Genomic DNA, 22,539 nt, shown 5'->3' with positions numbered 1-22,539 from the left:
ATGGAGCTTCCTCAAGAAGTTAAAAATAGAACTTCCCCTACAACCCAGCAATTGCACTACTATTCATTTACCCAAAGGATACAAATATAGTGGTCTGAAGGGGCACCTGCACCCCAGTGTTTATAACAGCATTGTCCACAATAGCCAAACTATAGAAACAGATGAATGGTAGGTATGGGATGGAATATTACTCAACCATTCAAAAAATGAAATCTTGCCACTTGCAACAATGTGGATGGAACTAGAGGGTATTATGCTAAACGAAATAAGTCAGTCAGAGAAAGACAATTATCATATAATTTCATTCATACATTGAATTTAAGCAAAACAGAATTATAGGGCAAGGGAGGGAAAAATAAAATAAGCTAAAAACAGAGAGGGAGGCAAACCATAAGACACTCTTAACTATAGGAAAAAAACAGGGTTGCTGGAGGGGCAGGCGTGTGTCGGGGGATGGGGTAACCGGTGATGGGCATTAAGAAAGGCACATAATGTAATGAGCACTGGGTATTATATGCATCAGATCAATCACTGAACTCTCCCTCTGAAACTAATAATACACAATATGTTAATTAATTGAATTTAAATAAAATAAAATTTTTTAAAAATAACAATTTTGGGTGCCTGGGTGGCTCAGTGAGTTAAGCATCTCACTTCGGCTCAGGTCATGATCACAGAGTCTTGGGATCAAGCCCCACATCCGCAGGGGAGTCTTCTTATATCTGTCTCCTCTCCCTCTGCCCCTCCCTTGGGGGCAGAAATTTCAAATATTTTTTAAGCTTTTTAAAGGGGCGCCTGGGTGGCTCAGTGGGTTAAGGCCTCTGCCTTAGGCTCAGGTCATGATCCCGGGGTCCTGGATCAAGCCCCGCATTGGGCTCTCTGCTCAGTGGGGAGCCTGCTTCCCCCACCCCCCCGCCTGCCTCTCTGCCTACTTGTGGTCTCTGTCAAATAAATAAATAAATAAATAAAATCTTAAAAAAAAAAAAAACAGTGTTATTATTGCTGTCTGCAGAGAGTTTACTCTGTCCAAGAGACTGCCACTAACAAAAGCCAGAAGTCTTTTTTTTCTTTTGTTAGAGATAGAGCACAAGCTGGGAGAGTGGCAGGAAGAGCAGGCAGAGGGGGAAGCAGGCTCCCTACTGAGCAAGGAGCCTGAAGTGGGGCTGCATCCCAGGACCCCGAGATCATGACCTGAGCCGAAGGCAGACTTTACTGACTGAACCATCCAGGCATCCCAAGCCAGAAGTCTTTAAGATGATACAGACTTGGGGATGTTTTATGGCTATATGATAATGGCTCTGGGGGAGAGAGAGAAGCATCCCTAAGCGTAAGACTTTAGAATAGTCATTGGAACAGAAGAAATGAATTATCTGCGGATGCAGAAGTTTGCGGGCTTGGCGGTGGAAAGCTGACAGAGATGTGTCCCTTGGCTTCATGTGACATCAGAGGCAAGGTCACTAGTGGAGTTGGGGCAAGGTGAGGCTGTTGGAGGTTTGAGAATGGAAAAGTTTAAAATAGTCTTTACAGAGAGTGGAAAGAGTGACTCTTGAGCAGAGAAACACTGAAAGAGCAAAGACCGGATGGTGGTTGACAGTGCATGTGGGTCGCCGGTGAAGCATTTATGGTGATGCCGGTCAGCCTGTGCCGTGGTCAGGCTTTCTCCCCCTGCCCTTGGCTGCCTGGGTGGAGTACTCGGAGAACAGACAGTAGGTGTATCCAGGGTTGTTTTACAAGACTGCTGGGACCAAAGAGCAGGGCCACAAGCCTTGCGGTGTTGACTAGGGCATGATTTAAATAATGGATCCAAAATCCAAGCCTCTCACGAAGCCATGAAAAGTACTGTTCGGAAGTCTTCTCTGAGTTAGTGAGGGCAGTGAGAGTGGGGGAGGCTGCTCTCCCACACCTCCCCAACCTACTCACGTTGGCGACCCAGAGTGAGTTACTTGTTCGCAAGAAGAGCAGTTCTAGATGCTTTGGAGGAACAAAGGAAAGGAAGGAAGCAGCACAGACCAGCCCAGGTACACACACTCACACCCCTGATCCCAGGTCCACATACAGAGGTCTAAACGTAAATAAAATTTCTAAATCCAAGCATATACACTGTTAAGTAAAATACAATCCACACTTCTGCCTTTACAGACGTACCTTCCCGCTGGGCTGGAAGGCCACGTCCGAATTTAGAAGTCCCATGCTCCAGTGCTGCAGGGAGACGTGGCTCACAGCTGGGAGCCCACCCCTGGCCCAGCCCCAGCTCCGTCTCCCACTGCCTGGGGCATCCTGTACCTGTGTCTGACACCACAACCCACATGTCTAAGTTCCGGTCACAGCCCCAGGCCTAGGGGTCTGCCCACCATGGTGTGGTCTGTGCTCAGAAGGGGGAACCTGGAGAAGAAGCCAACGTGGGTTTCTGGAAGCGGCCTTGGAGTCCTTCAGTCTAAGAATTCTGGGGTCCTGTGTGCCTGGTCTAGAAGGAAGAAGGGAGGGTACTACCTCTGGAGAGCACAAGCCCCATGGGGCACATGGAGTCCTTGTTTGGTGCAGAGGAGAAACTGGAGGAAGGCCAGGGCTGGGCCCTCTCAACTCTTGGAGCCAGGGACCCCTCCCTTGCCCAGGTCTGTGGGAAAAATTAAACAATGCAATGGTACACAGTCTTATGGTCTGACGGCCTGGTTTCTCTGTGTGTACATGTTTTTTCTCCTAGTGGGCTGTTCATCACCATTCATGACAAGGGCCACCTTGCAACAATGCTGAACTCTTGGCCAGAAGATGACATTAAGGTATGATCCTGTTTTCTTTGTTACTGCTCTGTTCTTAGGTGAATCCTTTCAACCTGGACCAGTGTCACCGCCAGCTAGAAAATGAGCCATTGTGACACGGAGGGCGAGACACTGCCCAGCTTTCCCAGGCCTAGAGCCCAGACAGGTTAGAGCCAGGCAGAAATGCATCACAGAGCAGAGGTTTCCGTGACCCACACCCAGGGGACATTGCCCTTATCGTTGTTATTGTTCATCTGAAGATCCGTTCAGCGTGTATTGTGTACCTACTGTATATACAGTGCCAGTTTCCATGGTGGATACGGGAAAATCAGACAGACCTTCTTCTCAAGTAGCTGACTTTTCTGGGGGAAATAAGACAGAGACACAAAAGACTAACAAGGAACTTGGTCAGAGGTAAATGAAGCACACAGAGAGAGCGGAGGGTGTGCCCAAAAGGCAGAGATCACCTTCAGCCTGAGGGGAATCTAGGAAGACTTCATGAGTGAGGTGACATTGGAGCAGGGACCTTGAGTTGAGGGATAGAGTTTGACTGGCTAAGGCTTTGGAGAGTGTAGGACATAGAGTGGGGACATTCTGCAAGAAGAGGCAAAGCTTATGGTGAATAGAACTTGCCCACCTGCGTGTACACAGGAGTGGGGGGTGGGAGTGGGGGGACAGGTGGTAGTTGTATGCAGAGTGACGAAAGAAACCTGCCACTTCTGCCTGGAATACAAGCTGTACTCAAATACTCTGAGGAGAAAACATTTTTATATAATAAGCAGGATATACTGTAATATGCAAAGTATATATTCATTTTGAAATCTAAAAGCTGCAGCTCTGTAGAAACTTGTTAGCCTCTGGCTACATGCCCAGATCACCTCCCGCCACAGGGAATGTCTGTGGAAGAGTATGAGGGGCTTTCACGTCTAAGATCATTGTTGCCTCTGCAAATGGCGGGCGCAAAAATGCGACACACCTGCTAGCTGCCTGGCAAGGGCATTTCTGGCACACGAGCTGGGGAAGGGTTGGAGCTGATGGGAGGCAGAGGCCCTCCCTCCTGTTCCTGCCATTTTCCCCAGTTACCCCCATCTCTCTTCACTAGGTGCTGAGCTCAGCTTCTCCCCACACACCTCTGGCCGTCTGGGGAGCGGTAGCATTCAGAGCCAGAACCGGAAAGGCAGAAGCTTGGCTCTTAAGAGCCGGGCCCAAGCCACCACCAGGGCCCGTGGCCTTTAGGGCTGCAGTGAAGAGCTCATTTCATACATTTCTGTCCGAGTGTGGGCTTTTCTGCCCTGCTTATCTGCTCAGACTCCGGTATGTGCAGGCCTGGGCCCTGCAGGTGTTGGTCTCAGTCCCAGAAGAAGCAAGTTTCTAGGGCATGTCAAAGGTGAAGCTCAATAAAATCTTGAGCACATTTAGGGAAGCCGGCTCACTGGATGGACAGCCAACTCCAGCCTGCCCTGTGCAGACAGGCTGCCGAGGCCCTATGGACTGACCTGGGCCCCCTCCTGGGCTGCTCGCCCACGGTGAAAGCTTGTGCAGAGTGGGCACGCAGTAGACGCCCGAGGAGCCTGAACCCAGGGAGCGGCCGTGAGGAGCATCTCCGAGGCCGCAGACACTGAGCCCGGAGCAGGGGCGTGCAGCCCCCACCAACACACGCACGCTTTTGCACAACCTAGGAGTTGTTGAAGAGACAGACAGGAAGCCGGTGCCTCTTACCCATAGGAAACAGGTGCTCCTTTCTCCGGGCTGGCACAGAGGCTTGGTGAGGGGCTCGTGGGCTGGATTTTAGGCTCTAGTTGCTCCTTTGGTCAGGGCGCAACTTACAAAATATTTGCTCCCTGACTTCAACACACGTAGTTTGAGAACCTTCTACATAGTGAGTGCTAAGTACCAATTATCTGGAGATAGCCACTTTTGTGATTTCAGAGGAAGAGCAATGGAGCTTTAGATCACCCTAGAGCAGGAGGGACTGGAGCAGGCCTCAGACGGAGAGAGGCGTCCGAAGCCTCTCGGGAAAACAGAGCTTCCATGGGCACATCTGGACCAATGCATCTAATTCCCTTACCCTCCACACTCTTTGAGTAAACATCTGTAGGATTTCCCCATAGTTCCCAGGATCAAGAAGGTGTACAGGCCCAAAGTCTGGTGGGAGAGACTGACCCAGAAACATTTGCATAGACTGTGTCTCTGATGCCCAAGAGAGGAGCCCAGAGGCGAGGAGCTAGCATCCCCAGGACTGGCTGGCCTCTCCCCCTGCAGGAGCTGAGAGCAGACAAGGGAATGCCTGGGGCTGCCTCCTCCCCTCCACCCTTTATTTCTATCTCCCTTTGGAGAGACCCCGAGATCAGTCCCTGGTAACTATATAGACAACCCAGCTCTGGCTTTGCAGTCAGACATCGGGAATCTTCCATTCACTTGCTGGATATGCAGATGACCTCTCTGGTCTTTGTTCTGTTACGGTGAGGACGAACTATGAAGTCTGTACAAAACTGGAAGGCACTCGAACGGGCCTTGTCCTTGCTGGAGGTGGAAGGGACGGCTCTGGCACATGCAGCCATGCAAGGCAGAGAGAGCAGATGCCCAAGAGCAGTCCAGGAGGAGGTCTTCCTACCCAGGAATCACGGGCCACCAAGGGGCAGCCAGCCAGTGAGGTCCCTAGACACATTTGACTTGGCCCTCAGTGATTTTTGAAAATTTTGAATTTGTAAGCAATATTTTAAAATCTGGAGACTTCGTTTAGAAAAAGAAATATACAAACTTGGATTTATGGCTTTCTCTAGAAAAACCAGGAGCCCATAGTTTGGCTAAATAGTGGGCCCATAGTTGGGCACGTAAATAAGACAGGGCTGCTCAGGCACCCCACCCCCCACCCCTAGCTTACCCGAGTCTCCCGCCTGCCCCATCCACTGGCCTTTTCTGGAGGGTCCTTTCTCCTCACCCCTAAGGCTGCCCTTTCAAACGTTCAGAATGTTCTAAGCCCTAGTCTTTCTTGTTTGTTGTGTGTTTCCTCCAGTTGCCCTAAAAAGAGATGAATGTCTCCCTCCCTAGGCAGGGAATCCCCTTCAGGGTACTTTGGAGCTGGTGTGGATTCCCTCTCATTATTTCCTTTGGTTCTCACAGTCCTTGTGATCAGAGTGGAGAAGGAAGGGGTGCAGTTGACACCCCCGAAGTAGGTCTTGAAGGACGGGTAGGGGTGTGTCGTTTCTCAAGTGAGCGAGCTGAGGTCTGTGACTTGCCCACAGACATCCATGAGTAGGAGGTGACACCTCCAGAGCCCTACAGCTGAGCCACCCCCTCCCCAGCTGCTGAGTTGTGGAGGCGGTTTTCCAGGGCATGGGTATCTTTACACCCTGATGGTGGCAGCCTCTTGGCTAGAAGGAAGGAGTGGTTCAGAGGAGCTTCTGAACCAACTCAGAAGATAAAGGGTGACTTCCCGCGGTTTCCCAGCCAGAAGGCAGAACTGTGAACCGCGGTATCAGAGAGGGAGGTGATGCCAAAGCCCAGGGCTAGGGGACCACGAAGTTTTGCAGGCCGCTCTTGTTCAGGGGGGAGGGGGTGGGCCAGGCCGCCCAGAGAGCTGTCCGGCATAAATCACGGATGGAGAGAAGTGAGAACTGCTTTTCTGACTCTTTCCCACAGTGGCCACTGCCCCAAGGCTGAGGAAGACTGAGCTGAGAACAGCCCTCCTCCCCACAGCTTTCCCAGTCTCCTAAATCTCTCCCTCACCCCAGGCCCAGCAGCTTCAGGGGGAGGCGCTGAGAGACAGCTGGATGGGGGGTGGGGGTTGGGAGCAGCCTCTGGGGTTGAGCACCAGCTATGTGGGCGTCCCAGCTTGGACCAGGTGCTGGTGCTGGGTGCCTGCCCGCTATGCACAGGCCCACCAGGTGTTAAACCCACTCTGTCCTCGGGGTCAGAAGGGGGGTGTCCTCAGACACATTCTCTGAGATGGATGTTAACCTATCAGGGAGTGCTCTTGGGATCAGTACCTCTAGAGGGGAGGGAAACAGGAGAAAGCCAAGGGAGAGGTTGGGCAGAGTGAGGCCTTAAGGAAGACTCAGCTGAGCCCATGAGGAGCCTCTGGAGTTAGGGTGGCCCTTAGTCAGGACAAGGGAGCCAGGCCTTATAGCCCTGCATCGATCAGTCATTGGTTGTGGGCGGGTGCCCTTCAGAACTGGGTGTGACTTGGGCAAAGTGGCTCTCTTTGGTTAAGGAAATTCACAGAGTGGGCTGACCCCTGAGGGCTCAGCTGAGGGAATGACTCCTTGAGTCCTGAAAGGGAGATGTGGGGGCACATCCTCATATCCTCTACATGCAGCATCTGCTAAGTGCTTTACGTAAGTGACTTCATCAATTTCTAATGACCTGTAAGTGGAGGGGATTATTATTACCCCCATTTTACAGATAAGGATTCTGGCTGTTTGCTTATGAAGGGTGGAAACAAGATTTGAAATTGCAAACTGTGTGTTATGTTGTGGAAAGAGAGAGAGAGAGAAGAGGAAGAGGAGGAAAAAAGGAATGATGAGAGGGAGGGAAGAGGTGAGGTCTATGGGGAGCCCATGACATAGCTACAAGTCCAAGGAAACTTTCTTGCTAGAGCAAGAAAGGTCAGTCTCAGATCATCCCCATTGGGTCCACCTAGGCCAGGGGACATGGGCAATAAGTCAGAAAAAGCTGTAAGTCTAAGCTAGGTGGGCAGAGGAAGAATGTGGCTCACCCTTCCCCTTAGTCATCTGAAATGCAGAGAAGGTATGAGTCTCAGGTGCCATCCAAACAAGAAAACGCTGATCCTGTAGTTCACTGATAGTTACTTCTGGACTCTAAAACCCACCGTGCTCAGGCTTGTCCTCAGATTTTGACCTCTACTGCACTAGTGGCCCTTGGCTTCCAACTCCATTGATGTCATGAAAAATAGGATCCATCATCTTCTCCCTGAATTTGCTCATTCACACCAGGTTCGAAGCAGTCCTGTGGAGAGCCTCTGTTCTCCATGTTGGGTCCACACTGGCCACCATTTATCCAGTTCCTCTCACAGCACAGGCAACATGCTAAGCACCTGAAGAATCAAAGATGACAAGAACCTTTACTTGCCCGTAAGAACTTAGAACTCCTATGAAAGATGAGGTTCTCATCTAACTGTAATACAAGCAAGAAAGTGATAGGTGCTCCGGAGAGAAAAATGCCATGGGAACTCAGAGGAAGGAGTGACAACTTCTGGAAGGGGAGCAACACGGAGGAAGGTGACTCCTGTACTGTTCCTGGAAGCACACAAGAATGGTAGGATTTGGATCAGGAAGATCATAGGGATTGAGGGGTAAAATGGCATGTAGTCAGGAAAGTACAAACCTTATACAAGGTTGGAATTCTTTTATTTGGATAAGGAAGAAATTCAAAAAGCAGATGACCTAGACTGTGGAAGGCCTTAACCACCAGTCAAAGATGTTTGAGCTTTATTTCATAGACATTGAGAGCCATTGGAGGTTTGGGGTAAGGAAATGACAAAGCTGGGTGTGCTTTGGAAAAATGCAATGGACCAAGGGGAAATCCAAGAGTGCAGAGCCCTATCAGGAGACCATTGCAGTGGTCAGATGAGTTGGATGGGCTCACCCAAGGCAATGACAATGCATAGAACAAATAGAAAAGTAAGGAGCAGATTGACTCAGCAGAATTTGGTGACCAGTTGGCTATGGTTGACGAATGACAGAGAGGAGTTGTAACAGAACAGTGTTGAGCTTAGGAGATACAAGGTAACAGAGGGAGGGAGGACAGAAGAAGTGAAAGGTTTAGAAGAATAAAGGGAGGATCACCTAGGTGGCTCAGTCGGTTAAGTTGCTGCCTTTGGCTCTGGTCATGATCCCAGAGTCCTGGGATGGAGTCCTACATCGGGCTCCTTGCTTGGCAGGGAGCCCGCTTCTCTCTGCCTCTGCCTATTTGTGCTCTCTCTCTCTCTGACAAATAAATAATAAATAAAATCTTTTAAAATTTTTTGATTAAAAAAGAATAAAGGGAAAAGCAGATTCATTTGGTTAGGGACTCAGGAATTTGGGAGGACTATTGGACATTCAAGTGGCAATGTGTGCTTCGAGAGGACTAGTGGAAGCCTCAAGATTTGCATGGCTGACTTTCTGGGCCATTGGCCACCATGAGCTCCTCTTGGTTCCATTTCATTCACTGATTTAACAGATGCTTATGGCATGCTCTTCTTGTGGTAATGCTGAACTAGAGAGAAGATAAAACAACTAAAAATCCAATATAGGATCTTTGTCCCAAATAATAACCATTGTTATAATCAAAAGAGCAGCAACCATCTACTGATCACTTACTGAAGGCACCTGGTTAAAATGAGACTGATATTACTTAATCATTACAAAAATCTGAGGAGTTAGGTCTGATTATCCCCCATTTTGTGGAAAATTAAAACTCAGAAAAATGATCTGTTTAGCCAAGATTACATATGGTGCATTATCGAGAAGCCTAAATTTAAATACTGGTTATCAGACTCCAGGACCCCTGCCATTAACCTTTGGGTTGTTTGGTGAGATAAAATGTGCATTTTTTTAAATGTTAAATAAGAACCCAAATGTTTATGCAGCACCTTATGCAGGCTTGGCAGCAGTAGGTGCTTAAGTCAATGTTTGTGGCAGGCAGGCGTTCAAGAAGGGCGAGCAGGCTAGCTGTGTGGCAGCCGTAAGTGCTAGGAGAAATCACATTAGATTGTAATGGTCAGGGTTTGCCTGCGGGAGAAGGAGAAAGACCTTCTAGCAGAGAGGACTTTGGGGCTGAGAAGGAGGAGATCATATGTGAGTTCAGAGTATGTCTGGGAGGAGTGAGGAGGCCAGTTTGGCTGGAGTAGGTACTTGTGTGCAGACGAGTAGCCAGAGATAAGTCAGAACATATCCTGGGCTCAGATCATTAAGATGTTAAATGTTTTGGATTCTATTCTATGGACAGTTCGAAGTCACTCAAGGTCTTTGAGCCTGGGAACAGAGTAATGAAAATGGGCTTCTGACACAATGTATGTGACATTGGTTGGCAGGAGAGACTGGAAGGAGGAAAGATGAGTCCGGGTGTGAAGCTGTTGTAATAACCCAACCACCAGCTCCGTGCGATGGAGAGAGGGCGGCAGACAGAAGTGAGGAGGCAGCCATGCAGGAGAGGGCCCTTGCCAGGTTCAGGCTGGGGGGCAGCCCTGCAGATCCTGGTCACCATCAGGAAAGGCCCCAGAGTTGTAGGGATAACACCCTGGAGTAGGAGCTACCCCCCTCTGGTCAACTCCCTGTCTCTCAATGGAGAGAAATTCTGAGAGGATGGGAATCGAATAAGAAGGCTTTGATCAGGAGAGGTGGTGGAGAAATGCCCCGAGTCTGAGCAGCGTGAAGGAACAGGTTCCCCCAGGGGCATCGGCTCAGAGGCAGCGCAGAACTTGACCAAGAGCACAGGCGCTTTAACCTGGTTGCCGTGGTGGTAGAAGGAGCCTGGAGCTGGGAACCCCACGCCTGATTAGAATCCTGACCTGCCTCGTGCACAAGCAAGGTGACCGTGGTAGGCCATCTAATCTTTCTAAGATACCTCATGTGGAAACAGCCAGTCCAGTGCCTGGCATCTGGCTGATACTTAACACATGTGTATAAAACAGGAAGGTCTTAGAGCTTCTGTTTGCTCACCTGTGAGACAGGGATAAGAGTCCCAGACTCACCTACCTGCCAGGGCTGTGGGGACAATCAGGTGCATACAGGTTGAGAACATTCCCCATAGAGGCAGTGGATCAATCTGAGGGGGAAAATCATGATGGTTGTGGGTCTCTTGCCTCTCCTCCCCAAGTCCCCTTTCCAGAAGCAGAGGAGTATTTGTAAGAATCTCTGTACTTAATTGCTACCAAAAAGCAGCACCAGCCTTTGCATACCCTTATCCTTAGAGAGCTGGAGAATAGAAATGTCTAAGATGCCATGGGCCCTTTGGGCACTGAATCATAAACTCTCCCAGGGCAAGAATGGGTCTTCATGTCTTTATCCCCAGAGCTCAGTGTGGCACCTGCATGGACTGAGCTGAGCCCTGTGATGCCCGGGAGCACCACACGTGGGGCTCTGGGATGTCCATCCCTCAGCTCCTTCTAAGCCCTGGTCAAAGCCAGCCTCCAGTGGAGGGAGGGGTGGCCCCGTAAGCATAACTCATTTCAAGATGGAGGAAGGCAATGATGGTGAGCAGGTTGGGGTGACCTATGAGCAAGTTCACTGTCACCCCGGGGCATCTCTGTGGTCTCACTTTCAAGACCCTTCATGGTTTAACTCCTGCCTGACTTCCTGTTCTCTCCTTTCATGCGACCAGCATCTCCTTGTTCCCCACACAGCACCCACACCCTCCCCACCACTATCCTGCCTCTGAATTTCCTTTCGTATCAAGCTCCTTCCTCCACGCTGTACCCCCCACGGACAGCCTTCTCCTGTCCAAGGGGTGGCACGTGGGTCCTCTCTCCCTTACAAAAGGTTACCCTACAGGCAGTAACTCTCCCTTCTCTCAGTCCCTACTGCCCTCGTGCTGCTTTGCACCTCACTCTCCCCCCAGAGTCGTTAATTCGAAGTAGACATGTTTCATCTCTTTTTTTGCCCCTTAGTCCTTTAAGGCCTGAATCCATACAGACTTGTGATTACAGATGAGCAGAGGATCTGGCCTCGTGTCTGCCAAGTAGCTGCTTCATAAATATGTAGTGAAGGAATGAGTAAATGAATATCTGTCAAAATCGTAGTAATTTCTACCACCGTCCGCCTCACCGGCATCTGTTAGCAAGTAAGCCCGAACTAGCATGTAGTATGCCTCCAGCGATTATTTGCCAGAGCACAGTGGTAACCCCAGGACAGCCTGAGAACCCTCCGGGGTTCATAGGAAGCAGTGACCCCAGCAGCTGCCACGAGAGCCCTGCCTTTTGCAGGCTGGACTTTGTGTACCCCAGGAGTAGAGGGCGCTTCCATCGGCCTCGAAACCCTGGGCCTGTGGCGGCAGTGTGAACACTCGTCCCTCATGGTCTCCTTTCAATATGTCCCTGTGCCAGATCTCGAGCTGGGAATATTTGCTTAGTTTCATGGAGGGAGAGTGACCAGATATGGTTTCCCTCCAACTGTTTCTGCAGCCCCCACCCAAAACCTCAGGGTGGGGCTAAGGTGTCCGCCCAGCTCAGTGGGCTTCTCACCAGCCCGCCAGGGTTGGGGACAGGAAGAAGGACTCCCACCTGCCATGGAATGAATCCCTTGGCCCTTTCCCTGACTAGCATTCCATCCCCCAGCTGAGGAGGTGGGCGTCCAGTTGTCAGGCCTGACGTGGGAGGAGTGACAAAACGAGCACTTCATCACGAGAGGCATTTCCCTGATTATTTCCAGGCTGTGGTGGTGACCGACGGCGAGCGCATCCTGGGCCTGGGAGATCTGGGCTGCTACGGCATGGGCATCCCCGTGGGCAAGCTGGCCCTGTACACGGCGTGCGGAGGGGTCAGCCCACAACAGTGCCTCCCCGTCCTGCTGGATGTGGGCACCAACAATGAGGTAACGCACCACCCAGGCCCGGAGCCCTGGGGCCAGAAGCTGGCTGCTGGAGGTGGCGGGGGCGGGGGCAGCTTTGAGGGGCAGTTATAGCGACACAGCGTTGGGACATTTCTTTCCTGGGTCCCCCTCGCCAACGCCCTTCCCTTGCATGGCTGAGAGGTAGGGACCTTTCTCCTCCCTGCTTTGGCCCAGCCCATTCCCTTTCTCCAGACTACCAGGTCTCCTGGCTCTCCTTCCTCCTCAAGGCCCTCTGTGCCCTCCTTGACTCCAGCTTGGGCCTTGTTTGCTTCCCTGCTCTGTGGCCCTGTGCGGCCTCTCTCTGACTCACTAGTGAAGAGAGTCCCTTGATCCAGGTGATGGAGGCTGCTGGGCGGTATTTTTCCAGCATTGTAGAGGTAGGCTGCCTCAATGAAAGAATTAAGGCTCAAAGCACCAGGGCCAGGGACTGAAATAGCTCAATCAGTCAGGTGAGTGTCTTGCAAGCCCAGGGAGAAAAGGTGCCCCAAGCTGTGGATGAGATCCTCCTACAGATTCCACACGGTTTGGGATTTAAGGAGCTCAAACCACAGGCAAGAGTTGGCTCCTCCAGGTACCATCCTGGGCCATGGGGTTTGTGCGTGTCTGCAGGCTCTGCTCTGGGTCCCTGTGTCAGAGAAGACAAAACACTACCCAAGAGTTCCTTCTTAATGACGTGCATCTCTGAGTTTAAAGTCGGTGCAAATTCATTTTTTTTTAAATGGGAAAAATTTTGAGAAAATCAGAGAAGTGTTAAAAATATCAGTTATACACCAGTACCAATCACGCTTTCCATTTTGATATATTTCCTCGCAGCCTTCCCCCCCCCAAACATTTATAAAACCAAAATAGGGTTTATGTTGAATATATAGCTTTGTATATGCTTTTTATAACTTTATATGTATGGAGTTTTCTCCCAGGTCATTAGCCATTACTGCACAATGTCAGCTCCCTGGTGTGTCATAGTTTACGAAGGAAAGCTCCCACAGCTGGATACTCAGGTTGCTTCTTGCCTTTTTGCAAATACAAGCTTTACTCTGAGCCCATGTTTGCAGATCAGTCTTTGTTTCCATGTGTGATCATGTACTTAGGATGATTTCCTAGAAGCAGAAATGTTGAAGCAAAGGGAGTGGTCACTTTTTAGATTCTTGACTCACATTAGTTGTGAGTCACTAATGCATTCTAATGCATTAGTGCATTATGCATTATGCACTAATGCACTGCACTGCAGTGATCTTTCTCAAGACACTTGCCGTGTCTCTGTGTGGCCGTCCCCCTATTTCTAAACAAGAGTGAGCCCTGTGGCTCCTCGGGAGGAATGATGCTTATGCAGGCTTTAGCCACAGATGCCATCAAGTGAGAGGACAGCCAGGCAGACGTCCGCTTAAGAGCTGGGAAATCCTAGGGGGTGGGAGTGGGGTGAGAGTGGACAAGGGGCGGGGGGGAGAAGGACTGCCCTGGGAAGCGGGACCCTGGTCCTGGCAGTACGGGCAGCCAGGTGAGTCCCCGCACCTATTCAGACTTGATCTCCTCATGGTACAACGAGTAACTGAACCAGAAGGTTTCTGAGGGTTTCTGCCTCTAAAGCTCTTCTCCATATGCCTCCCCTCCAGCCTAGAAGACAGAAAGCAGGGTGGCAAGAGCAGTCTTCAAGGTCTGTTGCGTGCTGTGGTTCTCTTCCCTAGACCAGATGCCTGGGTCCTGCCGAAATGGTCCCTCGGTCACAACATGCACTGAATCATGCCAGCAAGGATTAGTGTAGTCAATTTTGTTTTAGTTGTTCCTCTCATCCAGGTCCTCGTGCTGTGTTCCACCTGGATTTAATAGAGACCTTGACTCACTCATTCCTAAAAGCTGGCTCCAAGCAAGACTGAGTCTGAGGCTAAGGCCACTGTATCCCCTGGAAGGGCGTGGGTTGCCTCTAGCCGATGCCGAAGACCCCGTGTCGTTGAAGGTCTAACACTGCAATGATGTGCTAAACTGAGAGCTAGCCCCAACTTGTAATAAACCCACATGAAGATAGGCAGGAAGCACAGAGTAAGTCATGGCCAGGCACTTTTCACAGGCCACCCTGTTTATGCTTGACAACTCAGAGAAATGAATTTGCCCAAAAAGATCTGCCAGGAGTGGCAGGGCAGCGATCCTCGTCTCTACCTTCCTCTGCCCATACCACACCTGCCTGCCTGGGTGCCTGCGGCTTCAGGAGTAAAGGTCATTTCGTGATTTTTAGAATTTTTATTACTAAAGTAACCTGAACGCATTATTCAGAATCTTGAAAGGGAAATGGCATCTCTCACACCATGCTCCGTCCGTGTTCCTTTCCAATATTCATCTATGCATCAATATAGATGGAGTAATGTGCCTGTATTTTTGTTCTCGTTTTTTTTTGATTAATGTTATTTTATGAAGATTTTCTATTTATTTAGCAAAAGTTTCCTGAATGTTTAGTAGGTGTCAGGCACTCTGCCTGGCATGAGGGAGATACAAGAGAGCCAGGGCGTGGGCAGGATATTCTAGTCGTCAGTGTTTCAATGCCAGCACCTGATTGATCATTTTTAATGGCTAACGTGTTCCTTCTCCTCCCTGTGTCTGCTTCTCCCCCTGGGGCTTTAGGCCTCTGAATCACTTCTCTCTCCTGGGTGTGGAAAGGAGAGCACTTTCCCTGGGGCTGCCCCCTCCTGTCGGGAAGGACTAGAGTAGTCCCCAGCTGAGAGGGGGCACATGCGCCATGGGGTGGGGGAGAGAAAGCAGCTCCCAGCACTGCAGTGTGCCAGGCCTAGCTTGAGGCCGTTGTGGATTTGAATCTCATTTCACTCTCCCCGAAGCTGTGTGAGATGAGGAACCCGAGACCCACACACGTGAACTATGCACCTTAGGCCCCCCAGTGCTGTGTCAGAGTCGGGGTTGGAACCCAGTGTCTCTGGCTCTGGAGCTCCCTTGTCCGCCGTCACGCACAGCTTCAAGGGGTTGGGTGTTTTGTGTCACAGACTTGGTGTTGAAGACCAGGAAAGGAGGTGCTTCATGCAGGCAGGGGCCCCATGAATGCACAGGCCCAGGGGTTACCGATGCCATGAGCATGGTCCTCCTGCCCCAAAGAAAGGCAAACTCCTACCAGACCCTCTTCACAAAATTCAAGACGCAAAAATCCAGAGTTACAAAGTAGCCAATGTTGGGAAGATGGTCATTACGTTCTTCCAAACACATTCACTATGTGATCTCCCACACTACAGTTTTGTGTTTTTGTTTTTTTTTTTAAACTGAGTCCATTTGCAAGATTCCCTCCTCCCTGGAAGTCTTGGGGTGTCTCTCCCTCAGAGTAAGCCAGAGTGATAGGAGAGAGACGCTTCACCTCTCATCCACGCGTCCATACAGGGAGAGTGCTGTTTGAGGAACTATGGTGTCAGGATAACTAGACTGCCTGTGTGTGTGTGTCTCTGTGAAAACTCCTGAGGCTACAGGACCTCTAATCAGAGTCAAGGACAACAGCCCTTGACATTTCCTGTTGAAGGAAAACATCTGCTCTCCACCGCCCTGAAGCTCTGAGTCACTCTTACCTGCCGACCCCAAGGAAGTTCGGAAAAATAAATATGTGGGGCAGCGAGCCCATGAAGAGGGGCTATCCCATGATTAAGTTCTAAAGGGACAAAGTCAGGGAGCCCCCCACCGCCAGATAAGCCCGCCAGCTGGCAGCCTCGGTGGCTGTGCGTGGATTGAGTTATGTCTTTTCTTTCATCCACATGCAGCCAGATAGTGTCACAGGCTGCCCACATTCGAAGGGACCTGAGCTACAGTTGACCGTTCACCAACACAGGAATGAGGAGTGCTGACCCCCACGCAGTTGAAAATCCATGTATGACTTTCCAGTCCCCAGAACTGAACTACTAATAGCCTACTATCGACTGGAAGCTTTACCGATGCCATAAGTAGCCAGTTAGCCCATATCATGTGTGTTGTATGTATGATGTGTGTTGTACAGTATGTATATACCGTACCATTACCGTGAAGTAAGCTGGAGAAAAGCAAGTGTTATTAAGAAAATCACAAGAGAAAAAACATTTACAGACTGTACTATATTGATTGGAAAAAATCCACAGATAAGTGGACCAGTGCCATTCAGAGCTGTTGTTCGAGTGTCAGATGTACTTCTCATTAAAACCCCTCATTTCACCCAGGAGAAGGGGCGCAGAGCAGAAATACCTTCTCCCAGGTCTGACTCCAAGCCCAGCGCTCACAACACTTCGCACGATTGGTCCTGCAGGGTGACCCCGGGCTTGGCTTTAAGGTGGCCTATCAGCCGTAGAGGGCTTCTCCTGGCAGAAGTCTTGAGCCTAGATGGATTTTTTTTTTTCTAAGATTTTATTTATTTATTTGACAGAGATCACAAGTAGGCAGAGAGGCAGGCAGAGATAGAGAGAGGGGGAAGCAGGCTCCCTGCTGAGCAGAGAGCCCAATGTGGGGCTTGATCCCAGTACCCTGGGATCATGACCTAAGCCGAAGGCAGAGGCTTTAACCCACTAAGCCACCCAGGCACCTGAGCCTCAATGGATTCAAATGGGTGGATGTCTTCTTGGGGAGACATGGGGACAGACTGTTCGCAGAGACCAGCCACCAGGGCCCTGGAGGTGCTGCTGGAGTCCCGGGGAAGCGTGGGTCTGCCAGCAGACCTGAGGTTGAAGGGCCATGTCCACCTCACAAGAGAGTATCTCTACCGCAGCTGATGAACAGCCCACACTCAGCCTGTGGTGCCATCAGACATGCTCGCTTTGTGTGCACGTGACCTTCGAGGGCGCCCCTCCAAGGATCTTCGTAGCTGACCCCTGGACTTAACAGAGGCCCTGAGAACAGCGGTAGGCAAACCTGCACCCAGAGGGAGAACTTATGCTGTGTCCACAGCGTGAACCCAATCCCAGGTCCTCCCCAGTCCCCCACGCTCCCTGAGGAACCTCTCCGTGGGCCTGTCGCTACAGGAGAGAAGTATTTTTCCCAGCCAGAAGCTTCGTCTCTTTCCCCGCTTAAAGCCAGTGCTCAGCGAGTATAGGGCAAGTAAGGAGGAGGAAACCATTTTTATTTTCCACGACAATTTGTCTCCAAGGAAAACTTAAAATCACAGACCGAAGTGACAGAGCCTAAATTTGGACCAAGGTCTGTCCATCTCCAAAGCCCAGACCCCCTTCTGATTCTAAATCCAGACCGGCCTGAGGGAGCTCAGAGGGAGCACCCTGAGAAGGGCTGCCCAGCTGGGCGGCACTTTCCTCTGCAGACACCTCCTGCCCGCTTTCAAGATTCCTTCTGCCTCTCCCGCGAGGGCCACCAGATTTAGCAAAGAAGACTAGAGGGTGCCAGTTCAATTTAAATTTCAGATAAATAGCTAATTGTATTTTTGCAGATGTCCCATGTACGCTCCATGCAAAACTGTGGAGACATAGTGAGGCTAAAAAAAATTCTTGCCGATCTGAAATTTAAATTTAACCAGGCATTCTGTTTTTTTATCCAGCAGTACTTCCTGCTAAACCCTTCTAAGCATTCATGGAAGGAAGTCAAGGATTGAGGAGGGCCGCAAGGAGAGAGTCCAGGACGGTTAATGGTCCCACACCTTGCTGGTGACCGTTCTGATGGCTGCATCACTCAGTGGGACAGAGGGCAAGATGGGGACTTCTGGTTTCATGTCGTGCGGACACCGCCGTGAGCGTTCCTCTGTGTGCTGTGGGCCCGGCTGGCGGGCGACAGCGACTCCGGCTTCCGTTCTGGCTGTCCCTGTTTCCCTGCCTCCTCTACAGGATCACAGCCTGCATCTTCCCTGCCACGACTGAGGTCCTCCAGGGGCCCGGGCAGGGGGTGCAGAACAACCACCATGTCACCTGGCCCCCATAGCATGGAATATTGGGGGAAAGGGGCCCTGTCCTGAGATCCAGTCAAAGCAAGGCTCCATTTCAGCTCAGCCACTTTCTGGCCAACTCCACCCTCCTCGTCTGTAAGGTGGGGATGAGCATAGGGAAGGTGGAAGGATCAAATTACTTTTGTTTCAGGAGTGAATTTCTTGAAAGTTCTATACAAACAGAAGGAGCTCCTTTTTAGTATTCTCTCCATATAGAAACTTTCTTTCCCTCGTGTGTATGTGTGTGTGTGCTTAGGTAGGAAATATTTCAGGCATAAAACGTTTCAGTGCTTTAAAGCTGTCAGAGCCACCCGTCTCTCTCAGTGGTACCCTATTATGGTTGACCTTTGATTTTCAACGCCGATATACTGAGAAGTTTTTGGAAAATCCTAAAAGTCTTCAATGTTCCTGGAGATTTTCATTTGCCCCACAAACCACACATGCAGCACCGAGAAATTGCCTTTTTTGCTGCCTGATGTAGCAGTGATCCCGATCCGTCGCTGGGCAACATTACAGATTACAACTCACTGTGGCCCCTGGTCTCCGTAAGAAATAAAACTGTGAATCTCCTCAGGTGTCAGGAGCGATACCAGCTTTATGGTTTCTGTGTGCGCCCTCTGGGCTGTATGTGTGTGTTTCAGAGTTGAAGCTACATCTGCGTAGTTTTGCATCCTGCCTTTCTCACTTTTGATAACCTCATGCACATGAGTCCAGGTAGCTGCCTTGTTTTAAAAACCACCAATTTTAATGACTGCCTGGCTTTCCATCAAGGCATCACATTTATGGTTCACCCTTGGCTGGATGTTTGCTGTCTCTAAGTGGTTTTCAGAGGGTCACCTTGAAGGGGACACGTGAGGGTGAGCACCGATGTGCCTCCTGTCATCCTTCAGCTCGCAAACACACACTCCTGCCAGGGCGGAATCCTAACCTGTCTCAAGGAGGGAGAGTCCGGGGTGAAGAGAGTGAGAAATGAAGGGCAGGGCCCACCTTCTTCTTTTTTTTTTTTTTTTTCAATTTTATGTTATGTTAGTCACCATACAATACATGATTAGTTTTTGATGTAATATTCCAGGGTTCATTGTTTGCGTGTAACACCCAGTGCTCCGTGCAATCCTCTGTGCCCTCCTAATACCTATCACTGGACTGACCCATCCCCCACCGCCTCCCCTCCAGAAGCCTCAGTTTGTTTCTCACAGTCCACAGTCTCTCATGGTTCATTTCCCCCTCCAACGCCCCCTTCACTTTTCCCTTCCTTCTCCTAATGTCCTCCATGATATTCCTTATGTTCCACAAGTAAGTGAAATCATATGATAACTGACTTTCTCTGCTTGACTTATTTCACTCAGCATAATCTCCTCCAGTCCCATCCATGTTGATGCAAAAGTTGGGTATTCATCCTTTCTGATGGAGGCATAATATTCCATGGTATATATGGACCACATCTTCTTTATCCATTTGTCTGTTGGAGGGCATCTTGGCTCTTTCCACAGTTTGCCGTCATGGACACTGCTACTATGAACATTGGGGTGCATGTGGCCCTTCTTTTCACTGCATCTGTATCTTTGGAGTAAATACCCAGTAGTGCAATTGCCAGGTCAAAGGGTAGCTCTATTTTTAATCTTTTGAGGGACCTCCACACTGTTTTCCCAAGCGGCCACACCAACTTGCATTCCCACCAGTAGTAAGAGGGTTCCCCTTTCTCTACATCCTCTCCAACACATGTTGTTTACTGACTTGTTAATTTTGGCCATTTTAACTGGTGTAAGGTGGTATCTCAATGTGGTTTTGATTTGAATCTCCCTGATGGTTAGTGATGATGAACATTTTTTCATGTGTCTGTTACCATTTGTATGTCTTCTTTGGAGAAGTGTCTGTTCGTGTCTTCTGCCCATTTTTTTGACACGATTATCTGTTTTGTGTGTGTTGAGTTTGAGGAGTTCTTTATAGATCTTGGGTATCAGCCCTTTGTATTGTCATTTGCGAATATCTTCTCCCATTCTGTGGGTTGCCTCTTAGTTTGTTAACTGTTTCCTTTGCTGTGCAGAAACCTTTTATCTTAATGAAGCCCCACAAGTTCGTTTTCACTTTTCTTTCCTTTGCCTTTGGAGACATATCTTGAAAGAACTTGCTGTGGCCAATGTCGAAGAGGTTACTGCCTGTGTTCTGTAGGATTTTGATGAATTCCTGTCTCACATTGAGGTCTTTCATCCATTTTGAGTTTATCTTTGTGTATGATGTGAGAGAATGGTCATTAGCAGCAATGGACGATCCGTACATGTGTGTGACTGCATCCACTGATTCTGTGCAGGGTGTATGTGTGAGGAGGTAGAGAGAGGTGGGGAGGGGAAGAGGGGCAGAGAAGAGTGTGTGAGCGCTGTGACAGAAAGAGCTGCAGGAGGTAGAGTAGGGGTTACCGCCACAGGCCGGTGTTCAGATGGGCCTCTTTCTTGACCTAAAATCTCTGGGGTACGATCTACCCTTGTGCCCTCAGGGACTAGTGCAGTGCCAGGCCCATGGAAGGTATTCAGTAAGCTTTCTTTGAACAAATAAAGTGTTTTCTAATTCAAGTCCAGATCAGTGGCTTTTGACAAGACCCAATACCTCAATCTAGATGCTGCCTGGAGCAGTTCTCAACCAGGAACACTTTAACCCCAAATAGACATTTGGCAATGGTTAGAGAGTTTTTTGTTTTTTGTTTTTTTTTGGTCACCACTGGGGATGCTACTGACTTCTAGTGGAGACCAGAGATGCTGCTAAATATTCCACAGTGTGCAGCTCAGCCCTCCCATCCAAGAATTCTAAGCCCAAATATTAAGAGCACCACTGTTGAAAAACCTTAAAATAAACCCAGAACACCTGCAGCCAGGATTTAGAAGACTTAGTCTGAGAGGATTTTCTGTATCAAATCATCCTTGGTTCCTGAAGTTGGAACCACCTAGGAGTCCCACCTCAGCCGATGGTGTAGCCTCCAGACCCTTCCAGAGATGACACCTGACAAGGCGGTAGACAGCCCACTTCCAACTGCCTCCTCCCTTCCGCTCCCTGGTCCTTCCCACTAAAGCAGGACTGTTGGGCAAATGGATGCTCTCTGTTCCAGGAGCTGCTCAGAGACCCTCTGTACATCGGGCTGAAACACCAACGCGTGCGTGGGAAGGAGTACGATGATCTGCTGGACGAGTTCATGCAAGCTGTGACGGACAAGTAAGTGGGTCACCCTGTTCCTTTTGAAAGAGGACTCTGCAGAGATAGTATGACTCAAGTCAACAGCAGATACACAAACAAGAGGTAGGAGATGCATGCTTCTCTGGGTGGTCTGAAAATTGCAACTACCCCATGTCTCTGGCAGACAAAAAGCCAGTGGATTTGTTCTGTGGAGAATCTTTGTGAGCCGGTAAAAGAAAGAAAAGGGCTGATGATTGAAGGCTCGTGACTGGGCGGTGGTTACATGTCAGATGTCCCAGGAAGAAAACCCCCTTGGCTGAGCTGTTCTGGTGTCTTGGCATGAATAGGGGTGTGGTGAGTGGTGGAGAAAAGAAGTGTACCCTTCTGACAAACTGGTTTGGAAGGCAGCTGGTCACATGAGCCATCTTTTCCCACCCGTACGTGCGGACCCGATGGCGTTAATTAGCCATCAGGGAGGCCACATGGGCTGTGGGCCTGCAAGATCTATGAGGTGTCATCTGCGCACTGGGGTATGTGATAATTGGCAGCTTCTGCCCCCTCACCTGTCCTGTCTGTCTGCCATCACGGCCACACACACACCCTGCTGTGGCTGGGGTGGCACAGGGATGGAGTTCTAGAAACAGCGCCTCCCCCGACCCACATTTAGTCTGATGGGCAAGTCAGTGAGGATAGAGTTTCGGCAACTCAGCAGGCCCCTGCAAACCCAGCAGGTCCCCTAGTCTCTTGAAAACCTCCAGCCTTTCTGACTGTCCCAAGAGTGCCCAGGTCATGGCAGGGCTGGCCTGGTCTTCATTGGCAAAGGCCTCCCTTGACTGCGCTCCGCTGCACAAACAGAAGCAGTAGACTGGGGAGGGCGCCGCTCTGGAGTCTGCAGCTTTGGGGGCAGGAAAATTAGATTTGACTCTTGACCCCACCACCTCTAGGTCTGTGACGTCATGAAGCAGGTGACTGAGTTTGGAAGTCTCCTTATTTGGGGATAAGAAGCAAGCATTTTATCGTTGTAACGGTTTTTTGTTTTCTAAGATGAAAGAAAATAATACTGTCGTTACAAGGGATGGGAAGGACCTTATAGAAAAGTCATTAGGAAGGGAGTGTGGGGTAGGGGGGCCAAAGGTCCTGAGTAAATGAGAGGATGAGGATCTGATGCACACCTGGAGGGCTTAGCCTTAGACAGGAG

General features: G+C 49.9%; 1 protein-coding gene across 5 annotated transcripts in view; it reads left to right on the top strand.

Moving 5' to 3' along the window:
- The window catches only part of ME3 (malic enzyme 3), a 216,489-nt gene that overhangs the window by 135,450 nt on the left and 58,500 nt on the right, over window positions 1-22,539 (top strand). For all 5 annotated transcript variants that reach the window (XM_080817691.1, XM_080817693.1, XM_080817692.1 and 2 more), the window contains 3 exons: window positions 2,702-2,777; window positions 12,128-12,289; window positions 21,277-21,380. In XM_080817691.1, coding sequence (XP_080673817.1) covers window positions 2,702-2,777; window positions 12,128-12,289; window positions 21,277-21,380 — 342 coding nt within the window. The remainder of the gene's footprint in view (window positions 1-2,701; window positions 2,778-12,127; window positions 12,290-21,276; window positions 21,381-22,539) is intronic.

The sequence above is a fragment of the Martes martes genome (genome assembly GCF_963455335.1).
Source record: "Martes martes genome assembly, chromosome: 10".
Lineage (NCBI taxonomy): Eukaryota > Metazoa > Chordata > Mammalia > Carnivora > Mustelidae > Martes > Martes martes.
Note: the sequence above shows the minus strand (reverse complement) of the source record. Positions and strands in the feature narration are given on the sequence as shown.